The sequence below is a fragment of the Dermacentor silvarum genome, chromosome 7 (genome assembly GCF_013339745.2).
Source record: "Dermacentor silvarum isolate Dsil-2018 chromosome 7, BIME_Dsil_1.4, whole genome shotgun sequence".
Classification (NCBI taxonomy): Eukaryota; Metazoa; Arthropoda; class Arachnida; order Ixodida; family Ixodidae; genus Dermacentor; species Dermacentor silvarum.
The window spans coordinates 130,478,506-130,501,795 of record NC_051160.1 but is presented as its reverse complement, the minus strand read 5'-3'; the positions used below and the strand labels follow the sequence as shown (position 1 = coordinate 130,501,795).

The following is a 23,290-nucleotide window of genomic DNA, read 5'->3' as shown; positions in this document are numbered from 1 at the left end:
CCTGCAACTACTGCAAGAAACGCGCACACTTTGAAAAAGCGTGCATAAAGAAGCGGAAAGAAGCAAGAACTAAGAAGAATGACAATATCCAAAATCCACGACAAGGAATTTTGCCAACTGCCTCAACACCAGACGTGGCGCTTTACGAGCTCAACTCCTTAGGGGACGCATCGTGAACTTACAAGGTGATCATTCAGATACGCATGCATGGCAAGCCCTTGGGTTTTGAGGTCGACTCAGGTGCAGCCTGAACTCTCATCAGTGAGGCCACGTTAACAGTGACGTGGACATATGACCCACCACAGCTTCAGACGAACAAGATTCTACTACGCAAATGGTCAGGCCAGGCCCTTCGTGTTCTCGGTAGTGCAACGGTGGAAGTAATAGGTGGAAGTGAGAAGGGTGTAACCTCCTCGGACGAAATTGGTTTCCTTATCTGGGTATACAGATAACAGGCATCAATGACGTAACAGACTACGAACTCGTTTCTAAGCTCGTTTCTAAGCAAGTAAGACGATCGTGTTTCTAAGCAAGTATCAGTCTCTTTTCGACGCCGACGTCTCAGGACACGTTGGTCCTACGGTACAAGTCAAGCTTGTGGAAGGAGCAAAGCCAAAGTTTGTAAAAGCTGTAGAGGCTCAAGTGGATCGACTGAAATATCAAGGCATATTCGAGCCTGCGCAGCATTCGGATTGGGCAACACCTCACGTACTCGTTCGAAAGAACAGCTCGTTGCGAATATGTGGCGACTACCGTTGTACAGTGAATCAAGTATCGAAGAAGGCAGATTACCCACTTACCACAACAGATGTAGTTCTCAGCCACTTTAGGGGCGGCAAGATCTTCAGCACACTGGATTTAGCACAGGCTTACCAGTAACTTCACGTAACACCGCAGACAGTCGAGATATTGACTTTGAACACGCTGAAAGGACTCTACAATGTCAAACAATTACCCATTGGAATCTCTGCAGCACCAGTCATTTTTCAACGCTCCATAGAGACTAGGCTGTCTGGCATCACTGGTGTTTGTGCGTACTTAGATGACGTGATCATCAGTGGAAAGTACGCTGCGGAACATGCCAACTGATTGGAAGAAGTCATTCAGAGGCGGCGTAGTACAATGTGCGCCTCGGCAAAAACAAGTGCTGTTTTGTAGTGAGACAAGTTTCTTTTCTGAGACACCTAATTCACGAAACAGGAGCTCACACCAGCGAAGAGAAATTTCGAGCGGTTACAGAGGCTCCAGCACCAAACTGCAAGCAAGCGCTAGTCATTTCTTGGAATGCTGCCTTTTTACGACAGATTCCTTGGAAACAGGCAACGATTGCCAGCTGTCTTTACCAGCTCCTTCAGAAGGACGCCACGTGGATATGGGAAATCAATCATCAAGAAGCTTTTGACGAACTTAAGAGATTGCTTCTCAGTCAGACAATACTGGCACACTACGACGAACGGGAGGGGCTGCTTGTCACTTGTGACGCTTCACCATACGACATAGGAGCAATTCTGTCTGAACGTGACGACCAGAATAGAGAGGCACCGATCGCTTTTGCATCTAGGACACTAGAGCCGGCGGAACGAAACTATGCACAGTTGGACAGAGAAGGCCTTGCTGTAGTGTTTGCAGCTCACAGCTTACACAAGTGTATTGTGGGACGAAAGGTAAGTTTCGTGACTGGCCATCAACCTCTGCTCGGCATACTGGGCCCCGAGAAACCAACGGCTCAAGTCCTCTCACAAAGAATGACGAGATGGAGCATCTAGTTATCTGCGTATGATTACAGCATTGTGTACAAGAATGGCAAGAAAACGCGGATGCGCTTAGCCGATTGCCAGTATACCAGAACACACCGACAAGCCATGGCCACCAGGCGACGTACTATTGTTTGAAGCGTTGACAAGACCCCCGTTTACACCTACAGAGATAGCACGTCTGACTCAGGAAGACAAGATCCTACAAAGGCTGCACAAGTCAGTACAAGATGGCACAGTGAGCTTAACGCATTGGAGATAAGTTCACTCCTTACCGACAAAGAGCGACTGCACTGGCAACTCATCGTGAGTGCCTCACGATTGGATCACGGGTGATTATACCATGTTCAGCGCGATCTCACGTTTTGGAACTCCTACATGCGGGTCACCGAGGCATAGTAGCCATGAGGAAGTGCGCAAGAACCTACGTATGGTGGCCCGGAATTGACAAGGTTATCGAAAAAACGGTGCGAACGGTGCCGTGAATACCCGTCAACGCATAATAGTTCACCCAAAGTTCCTATTCCCACCTTGGATCGTCCCCAAACACCGTGGAACACAGTGCACATTGATTTCGTGAGGCCATCACGTCACACAACCAACACCCGCAGTTGTAGTCCAAAGATCTACTCCGAAGTCTCTTTGCTGCGTTCAGCATACACAGAAAAGTTGTCTGCGACAACTTTTCTGTATGCTGCATGCAACAGTTGTATGCGTCAATTGGCATACATGCTACCACATCACCAGCGTATCACCCTGCAACAAATGGCCAGGCAGAACGCTGTGTTGCAGAACTAAAGAGAGAGCTCCTGATGGATACAAAGTTGTCCATACAGTGTCGAATTGCGAGGTTCGTGTATCGGCAACACACCACGGCTCACACGGCTACAGGAATGACACCTGCTAAGAGTGATGTTTGGACGAGAACTTTTGTGTCCTCTCGACATACTCATGCCGCAGACGAAGACACAGATCCCTGAGTGCCAGGAAGCACTCAGGCAATCACGTCGCTTCTCAGTAGGGGAGAAAGTGCTTATCCGACAGTTATTAAAGAAACCAGACTGGATTGAAGGGGAAATACTGAGCAACGTCGGACCATGATCCTGACTTTGAAAAGCGTCCTCGGAAAGATAAGGCGTCACCTCTTTCACATCAAAAAGACTCAAACCAGGCAAGCAACCCAAGCGCCGACAGACTGGAGCAGACCAGACGAATTCTCGGACACAATGCCACAAGAAACAAGTGCTACTGTTCCACTGGTACCGGACTCAATCAATACGCAAGAGAACACTTCCTCTGAAACATCGACCTCGACGTCACAAGCAGGAACCACCCGGCAACTGCGACCACTAGTTAGACGGCCTTCGGATCGCTATGGAAACTTCGTCTAAGGGAGGAAGAATTGATATGTCGCCAGAAGGAAACAACGACGAAGTGCGCGCGCGAAGGCACTGGCTCTCTGGCACAAGTGCGCCTCACGGAATGAATGCCTCGCCGGTGTTTTATCATACTCCTGGACTGCTGTCTCCTAATATGTTTGTTTCCTTGAGTTTCATAAATAGTCGGCAGCCAACTACGGCTTTACAGACGCAACACATTTCAACAATACATTCCACCATTCATGCTTAAATCACAAGGCAACATGAAGCACGGCGGTTGCTAGCATGCATTTTTGAGTCATGCATGATAAGAAAGTCGCAGTTTTTCCCGAAAGGCGCAGCATGAATTGCGATAGCAAATGAGTAGATAGCTAGGCAGTAAGAATAGTAGTTTTATCGGCTGTCTACACATGAACACATTCGCTTACTAACTGAGTTAACAAGAATGGTGTCAGCGTGCGCAAGCCAACATGAATAGATCAGATTCGATGACCGCAGACAACCGTTGTCAAAACGCTGGCGTGAGCAAGCGCGGGGGCAGCAGCGAGCGAAGGTTCGAGCGGTCTATCGCTTCAACGGAAACTTAGCGGCGAAAGCACAGCGCTTACCAAGGTAGGAGCCGTGTGCAGATCGCTTTCAAAATACGGTGCGCGCGACCGCCCGCAGCCGCTCAAAGTAGAAGTACGCAGTGGCTGGCAGAGTAGAAGCCGCACCCCCCCCCCCCTTTCACGCCGCCTTTCCGCTTTCCTTATTTCATGTGTGAGATTGAGTCGCCAGTTCCGCTTGCGCCCGGTCGCAAGATATGCAGTTGGTGCCGCAGCACAACGTTACAGTCTTTACATTATAGTCTTTACATCAACTGCTATTCTGCCTTCTAGACACGCGAATTTTTCGGAGCGCGTTTATAATATGATCTGCTGTTTAACAAAATGCGGGTGTTCCTTCAACGAATGTGAATAAGTTCACCACTTGTGCCAAGCACTCATGTTGGTAGAATCGAGTGTTTTTGCTGATGGATGGTTTCTGCACATGTGACGTACTTACAGCACTGAATCTGGAACACGATGGACATAAACTTCAAATTGCTTTGCGATTGACATCCATTCCCTTAAAGCCTCACGTTTGTTGTGCTCTGATTTGTAAAAGTGTCACACAATATAAGGAAACAACTGCCAGAGGTTTCTGATTTAGCTTCCTTGTTTTTCACACCAACATCTGGTCTGGCTTCTCAGTGACCCACGACTATTAACAGCGAAGCTGTTTAAGGCAGCCATAATTAGTGGTTTGTATGAAGAAACTATCACTTTTGATGGGGGCGAAATGCGAAAACACCCGTGTACTTAAGACTTAGGTGCACGTTAAAGAACACCACGTGGTCCATATTTCCGGAGTCCCCACTACGGCGTGCCTCATAACCAGATTGTGGTTTTGGCCCGTAAAACCCCATAATCTAATCTCGAAGAAACTATCATCATCGCAATGAAGAAAGAAATAAAAGGAAATAAACTTTCTTGCCGAGACGGGAATCGAGCCCACGTACCCCCGGTTCCAAGGCGAGTGTCACAACCACTAGGCTATATAGAGCCACGCTTGCAGAACATGCATTTATGCGAACCATATTATTGCTTTCGAGCGTCGTCGTCCACAGCTGGCGCGTGCGCACGCGCTAGTGCCAATGCTCTGCGAGGTTAAGAAGAGGCTCGGGAGAGAGACAAAGAAAATTAGAGCGGGAGAGAGACGCGTTCATGGAGCGGGTCTGATGGAACGCGTTGTCGGTATTGCAACGCGGTGGAACGCGGTGTTGCCATTGGGACGCGGTGTCGGTGTTGCAAGCTGCGCTATGCAATGCGCAGTGACGGCCGTAAGTCCGAGAGAGAGAGAGAGAGATAGAGAGCGAGAGAGACATGCATTCACGGAGTGAGTCTGCTGCAACGCGATGTTGGCATTACAACACGTTGCCGGTGTTGCAAGCGGCGCCATGCAACGCGCAGTGACGGCCGTAAGTCCAGGACGTGCGAAAAGCAATTATCAACATCATGAGTAGTAAGGTGAAAAGTTCGCGCGCACTTCCGAAAAATGCTGGGCGACGATCGCCCAGCTTCGCTGGTTCAAGCGTTGCCCGGCCGAGTGCAAGGTTGAGCGTTTTTTAGGCTTCTCATACCACTGCAGTGCTCACCTTTGAATTTTGTGGCTTCAAATGGTGGTAGTAGCAAATACTCAAGTGAGAACCTTGAGGACTGAAGTGGAGAAGGGTTCCATGTGAACAGCAGTTGAACATGGGTCAGTCGGTCCTTAGGGAAAGGAGAAATCCTTTCAGAAGCGGGCGCGTTTGTGCAGCTCAGTCTGTGAAACGGAGACGCCCTGCTGCAACCAAAAGGCAATCGGGTTAAGAGTCCCGAACCCGGCTACGGAGATCGGCCCTTCGGGGCCCAGTGCGGAAACGCAAAGCAGCTCGGAGACGCCGATGGGAGCCCCGGGAAGAGTTTTCTTTTCTCTGTAAGGAGATCGAGTCCCTGGAAAGGGTTCACCCCGAGATAGGGACGGTGGCTCCGTAGAGCAGTGCGTCTCTTGCGCTGTCCGGTGCGCTCCTGTCGGCCCTTGAAAATCCGAGTGAGGGAGTGTGATTTTCGTGCCGGACCGTACCCACAACCGCAGCAGGTCTCCATGGTGAACAGCCTCTAGTCGATAGACCAATGTAGGTAAGGGAAGTCGGCAAAACGGATCCGTAACCTTGGGAAAAGGATTGGCTCTAAGGGCTGAGCCGGTCAGGCTGGGGTCCAGAAGCAGGAACGGCACTGCACCGGGACTGGGCGAGGCTCGCCGCAGTAAAAAGCGGTGCGGCCGAGCCCGGACCAGCGTCGGGACCTTCCTGTGGAAAGCCACAGCTGTGCATTTTCCATGGGCTTCGCGCCTGAGGTTCTTGCTTCGGCCGGCAGAAAACAGCCAACTCAGAACTGGCACGGACCGGGGGAATCCGACTGTCTAACAAACAAAGCTCGAAAACGCCTGCAGCGTTTTCGAGCCTCCTTCTACCACAACCAGTCTTCCTTAGGTTGAACGTCACCAGTTGTTCATCGCATCGATACCGGCCAACAAGCACCATTGCGCCAGCGCCCATACCGTGTGTCAACTGGAGAACGCCGTGTCATCGATCAACAGGTATAAACGATATGCTGAAACGTGGAATAATCCAGCCCTCCAGCAGTCCCTGGGCCTGTCCAGTTGTGCTGGGGAAGAAAAAGGACGGATCCATCAGGTTATGCGTGGATTACCGACGTCTTAATCGAATAACGCGCAAGGATCTGTACCCTCTACTCCGCATCTCCACCACTTAAAATTGGGGCGTTGGTCTTCAAGCAGGCCTTGGCGTTGCATTACAGAAAGCTATTCGAAAGGCAGGTCTGCCTATTGGCGCGCGTGAGCTAGAGCCAGTTGTCTACTTTTCTCAGACATCGAAGCTCCCGTCATTCGTCTTCAGTACAATATATATATATATATATATATATATATACAGGGTGTCCCAGCTATCACGCAGCACGATTTAAAGAAAGAGGAACGGCGTTACGCGAAGCAAACCTACTTCTTATTGTTTCCAGTACAGTGGAATAGCAGCCAGTAATTTTTTTCGTTACTGAGATTTAATTAGGTAATTGTAATTATCTAACTCGAGAAGTACTGACCTAATTATCAAAATGTCAGTGAGAAAGTTGTAGAGCAAGATGAAAAACTCCCGATACAGCTTTCTGTTGCTCAATACGTGCTACATAAGCGTATTTCCAATCCTTAAAGAAGCCTGCGAATACACTCAAAGTGCCTCGATCCAGTCGCGCGGCAATTCTGCGTGTATTCGCGGTCAAGTTTCCCGCCACTTTATTACCGATAGGAAGGCCACTATTCACTGGGGTACAGGGCACTCTTCAGAATCAAACCTGGGCCGCATTGGGATGCCCCAAGGGTCGGTGCTATCCCCCTTCCTTTACCGTTGCGATGCTAAACATCACGCGCAAACTTCAGTTAATCCCAGGGATCTCTTTCGCTCTCTATGCTGATGACATCGCCATATGGACCAGGGGCGGTGGTTCGTACGTGGAGATGCAGGAACGCCTGCTGAAAGACACAGACCGGGCCAAATAATGCGCACGGCAGCTCAAGCTGACGTGCGCTACATTCAAATCAGATCTCCTGCTTCTCCGCGCGCACAAATGGCCCGAAAAACAAATTACTCCAATTCATATCACGATAGGTGCCACTCCCATTCCTATCGCTGATAACATTCGGACCTTATGTCTCACCATACAGAAAAATAGGCAGACCTCAACTACAATTCAGAGGTTTAGGCAATCCGTTGATCAGAAAATGGGGCTAACTTGGCAGCCCCTGATGGCAAGAAATCATTCCGTACATTTTCTCATGCATTCATCGAGGGCGAAATTGTGAGCCTTGAGAATAAGTATATTGATTTCCTCTTCCTCCTGTTTAGTGAGTGAGGTAGGGTAAGTGAGGTAGGGTAATGATAGGCATGACGAAGGCTTGATCGAGTTGGAGGAGTTCTCATTCTCTCAACTTGCAATTGAAGCCACTATCAGTGCACAGTATTACGGACTCGCAAAATTCACTACCGAAATATGCATACCCGCAGCCTTGACGTTAACCCTCCCCTCCAACCTACGCACAAACTTCGTCTGCGGAGTGAGCTCCAAGCCAAATTGTATGTACCACCACTTCTCCGGAACATGCACCCACTGTATAACCGCATGCGGAGAGTGGCTCGGGTGAGAGCGCAGCACCGCCAGTGCGATAAACTGCCAGGCACACTATATTTAGATGCCGCAGAATGCCCCTCACACCACCCGGGATAAGTTCGTTCTCGTGGCAGTAACCCCACAAGGCCAGCTGGTGGCTCCCCTTCCCAGAGGAGGCAGAGCAGGCCGCCGTAGCGCTGGCTCACACTATCCCCTCAGCCACCACTGTCATCAGCGATTCTAAATCAGGCTTGTGATTGGAGCCGGGTGTCTCGATCAGGATTGCATGGAGCCGGGTGTATCGGCAGACTGGATGGAATCATTGCACGCAAAATTGTAGTTCAATCAGAAGTTACACTTGTTTGGGCTCCTGCGCACGAGGTCTTGCCAGGCAATGAAGCCGTCTGTTCCTGTCCACGAGGTTTCACGCACCAGACACAAACAAAATCGGAGGCTGAGACCGGCGTGATAGACACATTACATACCACATTTGCCAGCACTACAGGTCATCTCAACGCACTTGCCCCCTCTCACTCATCCCAACTCGAGGCAATTGGAAATACTATGGAGACAACTGCAGACTCACACCATCACTACTTCGTCACTCCTGAATAAACTATACCCCGATCACTTTCTTTGTCCCAGATGTTGTCGTTGCACAGCCCCTTATGCTAACTATAACCACATAATACTAGCACTACTAGCATGCCCAGACCAGGCCCTCTCACCCCCCACCGTTTTACAAGTGTGTGTGTGTGGGGGGGGGGGGGGGGCTGCCCTGGGCAGCTCCAAGCCTGGTCTGCAGGACGACGTCCTGCGCTGTTCCGTGGTGGTGATGGAGCTCTGCCGCTAGTAGATGTATCTCTCGCCTCCCAAACTCGCTCGTCCTGTAGGGTTTAATGCAAAAGAAACTACTTTTAATCCGGACAAATTTAGTTCATTCATTCAGAGGCCGACGACGGTGGCCTAGGCATGCTGCCGGCTGTAGTGGCTGAACTTTTTGACTGCGCTGAAGGAAGAGGGCTTCGATGACTTCAAGTCAAGACCAAGGAATGTTGGTTTCCTGCGCATGATATTGGTGTTGGGCAAAGTTTTCTTCTGGTAGAAATTTCGGCTTGTATAAATTTTGTTTACGGAAATTGTGTCCTGAAATGAATAAATGCGGCATTTTGGAATGAGTGTACAAGGGTGCATATTCTCGTTAGATCATGCCTATCTAGTTAAAATAGGTGCGTCTTATACATAGACTGGGTGCTACTTATACGCCAGTATTTTTCTTTCTAACTCGTGAAAAAGGGCCCGTGATACTTACAGAGTGTGACTCTGTAAATGCGGAAAATGCGGCATGTATTTATGCGGCAACAGATGTCGAAAACTTTGGAATCGATAAAGGAAGTCCTCGCTGAAACCCCTGACAGGTGCAATATATGCGCGAACAGCCGTATCGCTGTCCGGATGCCGTTGAAGCGGGCCAGTGCAATCGCGCTGCGTTTGCAGGATCGCGGACGAGATGATGGAAGAGCAGGCGGAGACCCTGACGGCCGCGGGGCAGGCGCCGTCGACGAACCCTGTGGACGTGAACGCACTGCGCGACAGCTGCGACGGGTGCGTGTGGCGCACGTCTACGCTACAGTGCCTGCGCGCGCTGATCCGCAAGCGCTGCCAGTACGCTCGTCACCAGTGGGCGCTGCCGGTACTCGGAATATTCGCGCCATGCTTGCTCCTCGGATTGCAAGGTTACCGGGAACGAAGCACGTGAGTGGCGCCACGAGGCGTACTACGCAGTAATGAATTGAATCAAACACTGCATGAATAATGGCGCCCAGATGCAATTGTAAAGTATTTGCGCTGAACCACGTAATAATTGGGATAAAACAAAAATGGGACTAAGCATGGTGGAAAATATAATACCAGTGTCACACGCTCGCTTGCGCTGACTACGAAACCAAAGGCCATTTGAATGCACCTGCCAAATTTCCTCATTTGTGCCACCTCGTGGAAGGGAGCCAATGGGGCTTGCCAATTTCAATGATCTTTCATTTCAAATTGTCAGCGAAAGCGAGCGTGGGACGTAGCCAAAAAAACTATAAAGCCATTGGAATTTCGAGGAATAGCACAGTTGTGTGAACAGGGCTTTCATAGGTTATGAAAAGGCTTTTTATTCAGTAGAAATATCAGTAGTCATCAAGGAGTACAGTAGGCATCCGTAAATATCTTGGCAAATATCTACAAAATTCCACAGCGACCCTGGTTCTCCACAAGAAAAGTAGAAAGTACCTATCAAGAAAGGGGTCAGGCAAGGAGACACCATATCTCCAATGCTATTCAGTGCATGCTTAGAATAAGTATTCAAGCTCTTAGACTGGGAAGGCTTAGGAGCAAGGATCAAGCGTGAATATCTCAGCAACTTCGGTTTGCAGATCACGTTGTCCTATTCAGCTGCAATGGAGACGAATTACAACAAATGATTGAGGACCTTAACCGAGAAAGTGTAAGAATGGGGTTGAAGATGAATATGCAGAAGACAAAGATAATGTTCAATAGCCTAGCAAGGGAACAAGAATTCAGGATTGCCAGTCAGCCTCTAGATTCTGTAAAGGAGTACGTTTATTTAGGTCCATTACTTACAGGGGACCCTGATCTTTAGAAGGAAATTTACAGCAGAATAAAATTAGGTTGGAGTGCATACGGCTGGCATTACCAAGTTGGAATTAGCTAGCGCAAGATAGGGGTAATCGGGAGTTCGCAGGGAGAGGCCTTCGTCCTTCAGTGAACATAAATATAGGTGGATGATGATGATCATCATGAATAGGGCTAGAAAAAAACATAAAGGTAACACGGCGCGGCGACAATTCATCCATGCAACGTAATTACTGGCTATAAATGATATATTCAAGTAACTTTGAAATACGGCATTAAAATACGTTATGCACGATGGGTCCAGTGGAACCGTAAGACATCCACTGCTGTAACGGGGCCATGCAGAAAGCGTAGAGTGCTGCCTAGCAGAGCGTCGCGTAACAGTTAGTATATATATATATATATATATATATATATATATATATGTAGCGAAGAGAGACGCTAGTGGGTCCAGCGCTTTGGCTCGCAATGGCGCTCGCGCTTGAAAGCCGTGTCTCGTTAGGCTGTCGACGCTGCGCTGCTCCGATCTCTAATAAACCCTTTACAATTGGTGGAGCGTGCTGCGCCCTCAAAACCTGCAACCTGGAACTTCGATCCCGCAGCGTACCGTCGACCATGCCTGAAGAAGCCTCCCAGCAATTACCTCCCCCTGCATCGGCACCCTGCTTTGGTGTGCCGCGCCACAGGGACCCTGCTATCTTCACAGGCGCGGACGAAACCGACGTTGAGGATTGGCTTACGACCTACGAGCGGGTAAGCGCCCACAATAAATGGGACGAAGCCGCTAAGCTCAGAAACGTGATATTCTACCTCGCGGGTGTGGCCAGCTTATGGTACAACAACCATGAAACGGATTTTCCGACGTGGTCAGACTTCAAGACATCTTTTGTCGAGGTTTTTGGTCGCCCTGCTGTTCGTAAGCTGCGCGCCGAACAGCTTTTGCGGGAATGAGCTCAGCAAGTAGGCGAATCCTTCACAAGTTATATCGAAGACATCCTGGACTTAGGCAGGAAAGTCAACGCGACCATATCGGAGTCTGATAAGATCAGGAATGTTAAGAAAGGCATGGAAGACGATGCCTTCAACATGTTCCTTGCCAAAAATCCTCGCACTGTGGCCGAGGTAATTACACTGTGCCAAAGTTACGAGTAGCTACGCAGGCAGCGGTCATTGACCCGTAGCCCTCCATCGCGCGACAAACACCTCGCTGGCTTGACGGCCATTTCTGATCAGTCAGCGTTGATGGCAGAAATGAAGGCTTTCGTGCGCGAGGAAATTGCACGCCAGCTCTCCTTGATGGCCTTTGAACAACCGCCACCAGTACAAGAGCCAACGTCAAGCTTTGAGCCCCCGCTCCGCCGCACCATCGCGCACGAACTCAACCGGCTTTTGCCTGAGCGCCATCAACATGTTCCTGCGGTCGCACCTCTCCGCTACGCTGAAGTCGCCGCCGGGCCCCAACAGATCCCTCCGGCTGCACCTCTCAGCTACGCGGAAGTCGTCGCCAGGCCCCACCCCTTCTCTCAAGGTGGGCCTCTCAGAAACGCCGACGTCTTGACTATGCCCCGACCACAGCCCACCATGCAACCATATCACCAGCCGCCCCACACAACGCGTCCTCCTACATGGACGGGGCCCACCACAGCGAATCGGTGGCCTACATCCGACAACCGGCCTATCTGTTTTGCGTGCGGCTACGCCGGTCACGTCGCACGCTACTGTAATCGCGTCTAGTCACCTAGCGCTACAACATATGCGCCAAGTCGTATGGTCGGTCCTCCCCGCCCATATTACGGCGACCCTTCGGCATCGTCACCGACGTTCCGCCCAACGCCCAATACCCGCCGCTCCCCTTCTCAACACCGACGCTCGCTATTACCGATGCGGCCCCGTCCCGCAGCTCGGGAAGAGGAAAACTAATCGTCGCAGTCCACGAGGCAAGGGCTGCGACGCCGGTGAAACGCGAAAGTCCTCAGGGTAGCCCGACGAATGTGATAGACGTGTTTGTTGATGGTGTTCACACATCTGCCTCCTGGACACCGGAGCCGCCGTGTCAGTTATGGACGCAAAACTTTGTCGCTTGATTCGGAAAGTCACGATGCCCCTTACTGGACTGTCCCTCCACACAGCCGGCGCACAGCGTATTCACCCGTTAGCGGCGTGCACAGCTCGTGTTGTCATTGAGGACGTTGTATACGCCATCGAATTTATTGTAGTTTCGTCGTGCTCCCATGACGTTATCCTCGGCTGGGATTTTCTTTCCCGCCACAATGCCGTCATTCATTGCGCACGGGCCGAACTAGAACTGTCGCCGCTCTCAGGTTGACGCTCGCCGACAATGCTTCTCTACCGAACAAACTCCTCTTCAGACACGACACCACCGTTCCTCCCAACTCGTCAGTGGTTGTCTCTATGTACTGCAGCAGCTTCTCCGACGCCGTCGCACTACTTTCTCCGTCCGGCCGCTTTTCCACTCGAAAAGGTCTCCTGCTACCTTTTGCGACGGTGAACATCACACAGGGCTCTAGTGCTATATTTATTTGTAACCCGTTCTCGTGCCCTGTGTTGCTACTCCAAGGAGAATGTCTGGGCAGTGTCGAAGCTATCGCAGACGTACAAATTACGGACGTTCCCGAAGACACATACTGTGCCCGTTACAGTACGCTCGGCTCGAGTTCTACGTCTGGCCCATTGCCTATAGATGTGTTCGATTCTTCTGTTGCCGATGACCTTACACCGGGCCAGCGATCACAGCTTCTGTGCTTCCTACAAGAATTTCGTGCTTCTTTCGACGTCGGGCAGCTTTCCCTGGGCCGGACATCAACTTTTACGCACCACATCGATACTGGCTCCCAATCACCATTGCGGCAACGCCCATATCGTGTATCGGCTACAGAACGTCGCGTGATTAATGAACAAGTGGCCGATATGCTCCGCCGTGAAGTGATCCGACCTTCCCACAGTCCATCGGCATCTCTCGTCGTCCTTGTTACGAAGAAAAACGGTTCTGTACGGTTCTGTGTGGACTATCGGCGCCTCAACAAAATCACTCGTAAGGACGTTTACCCGCTTCCGCGAATCGACGACGCTATTGACAGCCTACAGGGAGCAGAATGTTTTCATCTCTCGATCTGCGCTCAGGGTATTGGCAAGTACCTATGGCAGATGATGATCGACCGAAGACAGCCTTTGACACGCGCGACGGCTTATACGAATTTATCGTCATGCCGTTTGGACTTTGTAATGCGCCAGCAACTTTTGAGCGCATGATGGATACCATTCTGCACGGCTTGAAATGGCATACGTGCTTATGCTACCTTGTTGACGTCGTTGTTTTTGGTCCGGACTTCTCCACGCACCTTCAACGCCTCCGGCGTGTTTTGACGTGTTTGAGAAACGCCGGCAAACAACTGAATTTAAAGAACTGCCGATTTGCAGCGTGGCAGCTGACGATACTGGGTTACGTTGTTTCCAAGGATGGAATTCTCCCCGATCCAGCCAAGCTTCGTGCCGTCGCCGAATTTCCTAAACCTACGCCCATCAAAGAACTGCGAAGTTTCGTAGGTTTGTGTTCTTACTTCCGACGCTTCATTCGAAATTTCGCCGCCATCATATCGCCTCTGACGAAGCTCCTTGGATGCAACGGACCCCTTCATTCGTGGTCGTCAGAGTGTGAGGAAGCGTTCGCAAATCTCCGTCGTTTGCTGACGACTCCCCCAATTTTGCGCCACAACGACCCGACGGCCCCTACAGAGGGACACACAGATGCCAGCGGTGTTGGCCTCGGCGCTGTCTTTGCGCAGCGCAAACCTGGTTTTCCTAAATATATATCGTGGCCTATGCCAGTCGCACCCTTACGAAAGCCGAGACCAATTACACTGTCACGGAAAAAGAATGTCTGGCGATCATCTGGGCTCTTACTAAGTTCCGTCCTTATTTGTATGGCCGCCCGTTTGATGTCGTCACCGACCACCATGCACTATGTTGGCTGTCATCTTTGAAGGATCCTTCAGGTCGTCTTGCCCGCTGGGCACTTCGCCTGCAGGACTACGATATCCGCGTGCTGTACCGCAACGGACGCCAACATTCTGATGCCGACGCCCTATCACGCTCTCCCTTGCCTGACGACAATACCTGCTGCTCACTATCGGAGCTAGCTGTTTCTACAATCGACCTTGAGACTCTCGATTCCGAGCAGCGCAAGGACCCCTGGATTGCCTCGATTGTAGACTTGCTTGCTGACCCATCACCACAATCAACCACTCGTACGTTGCGTCGTCAGGCTCGCCATTTCGCGGTTCGCGACAACCTGCTTCACCGACGCAGTTATGCCGCAGACGGCCTCCAGTGGTTGTTAGTAGTTCCTCGCAGTCTGCACTCCGAATTCTGCGCATCCTTTTACACCGATCTACAGTGCGCACACTCGGGAGTTTTCAAAACCTACCAGCGCCTTCGGCAGCGCTACTACTGGCGAGGAATGTACAAGTACGTTCAACAGTTCGTTCGCTCCTGCCCCGACTGCCAGCGCCGGAAATCTTCACCCCAGCTCTCGCCGGCTGGTCTGCAGCCTCTACCTTGCCCTACTCGGCTGTTCGGGCGCGTTGGAATTGATTTGTATGGGCCACTTCCCTTGACGTCGGCTGGTAACCGCTGGACTATTGTGGCAGTAGATCACCTCACACGACACGCCAAAACCGCCGCTCTCCCAGCAGCTACAGCGCGCGATGTTGCCTCATTCCTGCTTCGCCGATTCATCCTACGGCATGGTCCACCCCAGGAATTGCTCAGTGATCGCGGACGTGTCTTCCTGTCGGAAGTGGTTGAAGCCATTTTTAAAGATTGCCACTTTAATCATCGCACAACTGCGGCGTACCACCCCAAACCAATGGCCTCACAGAACGCTTCAACTGCGCGCTCGGCGACGTGCTTTCAATATGCGTCGCCTCCGACCACACGAACTGGAACACCATTCTGCCCTTCGTCACCTACGCGTACAACACCGGTACTCAGAGCACCACTGGCTTTTCGCCCTTTTTCTTACTATACGGTCGGCACCCGTCGCATACCATCGACACAATTTTACCTTACCGGGCGGATGCATCCGAGGGCTCACCTATTTCTGCCAAAGCACGGCGTGCTGAAGAATGCCGTGACATCGCACGTGCCTTTACTTCCAACGACCAAGAGCGCCAGAAGAGCACTCGCGACGACTCCACTTCCGCGGTCACCTTGCTTCCTGGCGTGCTTGTCTGGCTCTCTGTCCCGTTCACAGCCCCTGGCCTCTCATCGAAACTACTCCCGAAATATGAAGGGCCTTACCGCGTCGTTGAACGCGCATCTCCCGTGAATTTTGTTATCGAACCAGTTCAACCGTCTTCGGACAAGCGCCGTCATGGACGAGACATTGTGCACGTCGACCGCCTCAAGCCATACTACGATCCTGTCATCCTGACGAGCTGTTGTCGCCGGACGGCTCGGCGCCCTTAGCACTCCCGGGGTAATTGTAGCGAAGAGAGACGCTCGTGGCTCCCGCGCTTTGGCTCGCAACGGCGCTGTGCTTGAAAGCCGTGTCTCGTTGGGCTGTCGACGCGGCGCTGCTACGATCTCTAACTATATATATATATATATATATATATATATATATATATAAAAGAACAACCCTGGGCAGTGTATGGCACATGAACTGCATTAGAAGCAGTACAAACGTCGAGTTAGCGCGCCTTGGCTTCAGGATTGTAAGTTGGTATACATGTGAAAGGGCGTGGTATATAAGAAAGACTGTTTTGAATATACTCAATAATAAAATTATTGCAATTCGATCAACCCATTATGCAGCGAATAAACAAGCATGCTCTCGTGGCACGAAGCAGGTACGTGTAAGGCAGTTTTTATTTTTATTATTATTGAATTTCCGTTGAATTTTTACTCGGCTCTCACGCCCCTTCCTTTACCGTGGCGCAGCGCGAGGGCAGCTGTTAACCTGACGGACGTGTACCATTACGACATAATGGCGATGTACAACTTCAGCGTGGCCTCCATGCTGACGTCCGACGAGGAGTCCGTGTTAATATCGCAGTACTACCGTCAACTCATCGAGCAAAAGGGTGTCGAAGTAAGCTTCCCATCATGGTCGGTTTTACTCAGTTATCTTTTGAACGAATTTCTAAAGAGTTTGTTGTGTCGCAGATCATTGGCCTGTCTATGCCTCCTGTGAGGTCAGATCCTTAAGCATTACGACGATTTGTAGATTTTAATGAGACAAAGTAATTGCTTAAAGCCGTCGTTAGTTATTTTAATTAAACATTATATACATTTTGATTTCTTGTTCAAGTAATGTTAGCTTCTTCGAGTAAATCCAGTTCAAGGATTAGAATGGTGTTATCTGCCACTGACGATCCTTGCGCTATCTGTATGCTCTAAAAGGAAGGTATACATTCGCACACGTGATCTCCAATGAAACGGCCGCGTCGCCAAGTGGCAAAACAAGAAGTCAGATAAAAACACTTATCAATCCTTTGGAGGACCTAAGGTAGATTAGGAGAAGGCATCATCCTCTGTGCACACAAGACATGCCATTTCTTTGTGAGATGGTGCAACTGAGGATTCACTTTCATAATCGTGAGGGGCTATAGCAGGGGCGTTAACTATCACGTCTGTACGATAACTTGCACGTTTCGCAATGGCTGCAGTCCGATAAAGCAACGCAAGACTCCTTAGCAGTCTTGTTTTCGTCCAAAAGACTATACTCTTGGCCGCCCATACAAACTCCTCCTGAGTTTGTGGGTTTGTTTGTTCCTATCAGCTGAGGCGTACGCTCTACACCTTTCTCATTGCTGTCAGCTGTGAGGCCCAAAATTAAGCAAGTGTAACACGTTTGTAAAACGCGAAGACCAAAGCCACCCAGCTGTGGAAGAAGACGATGGCGAACGCACGAGCAGTCGCACGAGCGCAAGGAGCAGTAATGGAAACCTGGCATAATCAGCGGCATAGGATCCAGCTGTGGCAGAAGATGACGATGAACGTGCGGGCAGCGGCACAAGCGCGTCCCTGTGACCCCGTGACGTGTGCAATCGGGCGCACAATAGGCACATCTTTAGTGAGCCAGAACCGTGGATCAGCCGTGGCTTGAGGGAAGCCACCGCAGAGGCCTGTGTTCGATTCCCACCCAGACCGGAATGTACAAAATTTTCTCTCAAAGCCACTAGACAGCTTTGTTTACAGGAACCTGCCTTAGAAATTTAACGTCAATTAGAGTATTTTTAGACGTGTTTTTACTCTTTGCGGCGTCAGTATTTATTTGTCACGACGCATTTTCGCCATGGTCACCGCAAGGTCACAGTCTAGGGCACCGCATACGTAGACATCTAAGGCTTTCGCCTTAAAATTTCACTCACTCCCTCCCTCCCGCCCCCCCCCCCCCTTATCCCAGAGTCACCCTGAAGAGCCTGCACCAACAATATCACTGCACTTTCTTGCTACAACATATTCATGCGTCGTCTTTCCAATCCAACTTTGCAGGTGACGCGAGTTCGTGACGTCACAGACTACCTGCTAGAAGTTGGCATTCGCAGCTTGGATGAGTACATGAAATACGTGGTCGGCGCCAGCTTCCTCCTTGTCGGCAAAAAGAAATCCACGCGCGCAGACCCAAGTGAGGGAGTCGTCCAGCTGGGCCTCTCCAAGGATTACGAAGGCAGGCTGGCCATTGCCTGGTACGCTGTCGCGACCCTTGGTGGTATAGTTTTATTTGGTTCGCCTTGAGGTGACGTCACCTCGGCTTGGCGTAACACAGATCGTCGCGTGATCTTTGTTAGGTAACCTCGCAGAGCTAAACACCTTACCACATAAAAGAAAATCAGAAAAAAAATTGTTTTATTTTGTCTTTTGTCTAGTATGCACTCGTACAGGACAAAAACGCAATAAATTGCTATTCCAATAAAACATTTCTACTGTACAAAATTCGTAATTAGTAATTGGTTTTCTGAACAATCCGCAACATAAACTTTGCTCCAGCTTTCCCACTCTTAAGATAGAATTGAGAAGTATAACAGTCGGCGTAAGAAAAACGGTGCATTGGATTTGTAGGGATTAGCAAATATTTAGTAAACGCTATTATATTGGGAATGTCGAGGGTCCCAATGACAGCCTTAAAACGTTTCAGGGTATGATATTGAGAACCCAACCCACAGCTACAATTTTGCAATATCACTGCGTATACCAAATTGAACTGGTCACCTTGCTTCGATCAGTCAAGTGACTGCTGTGCCTAAGCGCCTTCTTCGCGAAATAATAATAGCCACTTAAATACTCGCTGTGCCATGAGAACTGTTTCTATGCTCACAACAAAGAACGATGCGCAAAACGCTTGAGCAATGAATAGTCGATCATCAACGTCATCGAGATGGAGTAATAGTCGATTATCAAAGTCATCGGTATAGAGGAAAGCTGGGTCGGAGGAGGGGGAGAGCCGCCGGCTTCGCTAGTGTTAAGTTGGCAACCAGTACAGGGTTATAGAAAGTGTAACTAAGACAACCAGGAGTCATCGCAAAGAAAATGAGAGAAACAGAAATAGCGAATAGGAGGCAAATGATGGGAACAAAAAGGACAATTGAGATATACAAGAATGAGAAGAAAGAAATTGGAAGGAAAAATCTGTACGATAACACAACCGGAAGTGTCCCTCTGTTTGGGCCTTGACCTGGTTGCCTATGGACAAAAACATCATCATCAGCCTATATTTATGTCCACTGCAGTACGAAGGCCTCTCCCTGTGATCTCCAAGTACCCCTGTCTTGCGCTAGGCTATTACAACTTGCACGTGCAAATTTCCTAACTTCATCATCCAACCTGGTTTTCTGCCGTCCTCGACTGCGCTTCCCTTCTCTTGGTATCCATTCTGTAACCCTAATGGTCCACCGGTTGTCCATCCTACGCATTACATGGCCTGCCCAGCTCCATGTCTTCAGCTTAATGTCAACTAGAATATCGGCTATCACCGTTTGTTCTTTGATGCACACCACTCGCTTCCTGTCTCTTAACGCTACTCCTAAGATTTTTCGTTCCATCGCTCTTTGTGCGGTCCTTAACTTGTTCCCGAGCTTCTTTGTTAACCTCCAAGTTTCTGCCCCACATGTTAGCACAGGTAGAATGCAATGATTGTACACTTTTCAGCGACAGTGGTAAGCTCGCAGTTAGGATTTGGCAATACTTGCCGTATGTACTCCAACCCAATTTTATTCTTCTGTAAATTTCTTTCTCATGATCACGGTGCCCTGTGAGTAATTGACCTAGATAAACATACTCCTTTACAGACTCTAGAGGCTGACTGGCGATCCTGAATTGTTGTTTCCTTGCCAGGCTATTGAACATTATCTTTGTCTTCTGCTTACTCATATTCAACCGAATTCTCACACTTTCTCGATTAAGGTCTTCAATCATTTGTTGTAATTCGTCTCCATTGTTGCTGAATAGGACAATGTCATCTGCAAACTGAAGGTTGCTGAGATATTCGGCGTTGATCCTCACTCCTAAGCCTTCCCAGTCTAAGAGATTGAATACTTGTTCTAAGCATGCAGTGAATAGCAATGGACAGATTGTGTCTCCTTGCCCGACCCCTTTCTTGATAGGTAACGTTCTACTTTTCTTGAGGAGAACCAAGGTAGCTGTGAAATCCTTGTAGATATTTGCTAAGATATTCACGTATGCCTCCTGTACTCCTTGATTACGCAATGCCTCTATGACTGCTGGTATCTCTACTGAATCAAATGCCTTTTCATAATCTATGAAAGTCATATAGAGAGGTTGATTGTACACACTAAACATTTTAACACCCTTAAGGGTGTAAATCAGTTTGTCGCCAGACGGACACCCTATGGGTGCTGTTTCCTACACCCTAGAGGAAGGGTGTCCAGCAAAAATTATGAAGAGTGTTAGGGTGTTAGTTCTCATTAACACCCATTTTCTTAGGTGTTGAAAGGGTGTACACCCTTTTGTTTCTAGTGTATACGGAACGCAGGCTCAGCTGTACATGTCTTCAATTACAACTATATAGAGCGATCCACGCATAACTCGTGTGTGCCAGAAGGTTCAAGTTCAGCTACCAAACACAGCGTCTGATAGACAAGCCTGAAGCTTCCATAGGCATACACAACATTTATACGAGTGGATCACAATAAATATTAGTAATTCAGGGCCAAACCTGCTTTCACTGCACAAATGCAACCTAGCAAATTATAACTTCTTAGCGTGTATATATACATCAATGGTTATTACGCTTTACATATCCATATAAAATGCAATACAGACCAGCAAGACATATATGATACTGCATTTTCAAGGAAAGTAAATATATTTATTCCATGCTAGAATACATAACTACGTAATACATATATAACAACCTAAAACGTGCAATCACCAAATACGTGTAAGTACATGAAAATTTACATTTCCTACAAAAATATGTTTTTTTAATATAACTGATTAAATCTGTCCTATATACAGGGTGTATCAGTTAACTTGGGACAAACTTTAAAAATATGCAAATGCTCCGTAGGTGGACAGAACCAAAGTAATGTTGTTTACCGTCGCTTGGGGATTCTCAGACTATTTTTTGTATTCCGCCTAATTAGATTATTAGACTTAATTATTTATTCAACTTCTCATTTATTATAATTAGATGACAAGTGTGAATTAGAAAATTGTATAGAGCAACATGAGAAACTCCCGATACAGCTTTCTGTTGCTCAATACGTGCAACACAAAAGTGTTTTTCCAAGCGTGAAAGATGCCCGCGAATACACATAAAGCACCTCGAGCGGCCAGTTGGGCGACAATTTTGCGCGTATTCGCGGGTTTCTTTGCACGCTCGGAAAAACAATTTTATGTTGCACGTATTGAGCAACAGAAAGCTGTATTGGGAGTTTCTCATGTTGCTCTACGATTTACTCATTGACACTTTTCATCTAAATATAATAATTGAGAAGTTGAATAAATAATCAGGTCTAATTATGTAATTAGACGGAATACAAAAAATAGTCTGAGTATCTCCAAGCAACGGCAAACAACATTATCTTGGTTCTGCCCAGCTATGTAGCATTTACATATATTTAAAGTTTAGCTTAAGTTCTCTGAAACAACCTGTATATATGGTAACACTAACACAGCCGGAGTTTGGTACCACTTAAAGGAAAAAAATTTCAATATTAAATTTCAGGTACAAAAATTCTAGTTTTGGTGGCCTTTTAAAAAAATATGTATATTGCAAAGGTCAATTAGGGAACTACATGAAATGCAGAGAAAGCACACAAGAAACACACCTGTTATTTTGTACACCAATGTCATGGCAAATCATTTTGAAAAGCTGATTTGGACAGTCGATATAAAGCTTGACTGGCCAACATTTTTGATATACTGAAACAACGTATGTTTCACACATGAACTTGCTTTATATAATGTTTGATCCAGGAGCATCAAGATGAATTTTCCTCCTGAACAAGGTTCCTTGAGCAAGAATATTTTTTCCCGCCTAAATAATTTTTTTTCAAATGTAAATAGTTTTCTGAGCTAAAAATGCTGTGTAGCAGATTTTCCAATTACAATTCTGGTTTCTTAAATTTTTGTAATGCGAAGCCACAGCATGGTCTGTTATAAAATATATTGCTTGAAAATGTTTTTTTTTTCTACTGCAAGACAAAACCCTAATATGCCACATTTATTACTGTTTAGGTGCGAAGTGCCGCATCAATGGGGCATTATAAAAACAAACCACTGTTCATTAAGGTACTCTACTGGCCACATGCGGATGATACATTGCCAATTTATAAATTATTTGTACTTAGTGCGATAATGGAAGATTAGGGCTTGTACATAAATGAGCAAATAATGTTTATTAAATCAGCCATACTCTGGTTACTGAATGAAGCTTCAAATGTGTGAGTTCACATTTTTTAAACAGAGGCCATCATGCATCAGCCAGTAATGCATAAATAAATGTTAAACATCATGCTTAATATTTTCCAACAAGAAATGATTGTATCAAACAGTATAAAAGTATTAAACAGCATATATTAGTTGATTCAAATTAGAATAAAGTGTATACATTTGAGCTGCGAAATTGTAATTTGTGCAGGAAATCACCTTTAGCTTTCATAAAAGCGAGAATACTGTTCACGGTTAACCACAAGGAACAGGGACTCCATTGTCCGAGCATCTTGACCATAAGTGCAGGAGATGGCTGTGCTGGAATCACACTTCTGCATCAGCAAAATAACAGAATCATGAGAGTTGACTCCACATTTCATTACGATCCTATACACTGCGGGGAATTTGATAAGGCAACAAGCTTCTGAAAACAACACTCCTAGTTATTGTGACCGAACACAAGGCACAGCTTAATAGGGCATGACAAATGAAAGGTAGGCAAAATTTCCAGTTTTCGAATTTAGAAACCGCGATTACCAAGTCATCGTGAATACAAAATGGCATAGATGCAAAAATAAAATAAGAACATAAACTAACATAAACATAACATAAACATAAAGAAAATAAGAGCATAAACTGTAAAGATTACTAACGACATCTCTCAGCAATGGGCATTTCTCCAGAAGCATGGATGTGACCGCAATATAAAACTCACAATAAAAATCTGCAATGTAGTTGTGCATTACACTTCAGAAGCACCATAGCAAAAGACTTCATGGGAGAAGACACAATAAGACTGCTATGCTCAAGGCATGAGAAAATAATTGTTTTTAACGCATCATTTATACACTACGAG

General features: G+C 47.9%; 1 protein-coding gene across 1 annotated transcript in view; it reads left to right on the top strand.

The window, feature by feature from the left end:
* Positions 1-18,276, top strand: part of LOC119459176 (phospholipid-transporting ATPase ABCA3) — a 71,211-nt gene extending 52,935 nt beyond the window's left edge. Inside the window, exons 10-12 of the mRNA XM_037721002.2 lie at positions 9,373-9,630; positions 16,477-16,627; positions 18,034-18,276. Coding sequence (XP_037576930.2) covers positions 9,373-9,630; positions 16,477-16,627; positions 18,034-18,276 — 652 coding nt within the window. The remainder of the gene's footprint in view (positions 1-9,372; positions 9,631-16,476; positions 16,628-18,033) is intronic.
* Positions 18,277-23,290: the final 5,014 nt, after the last annotated feature.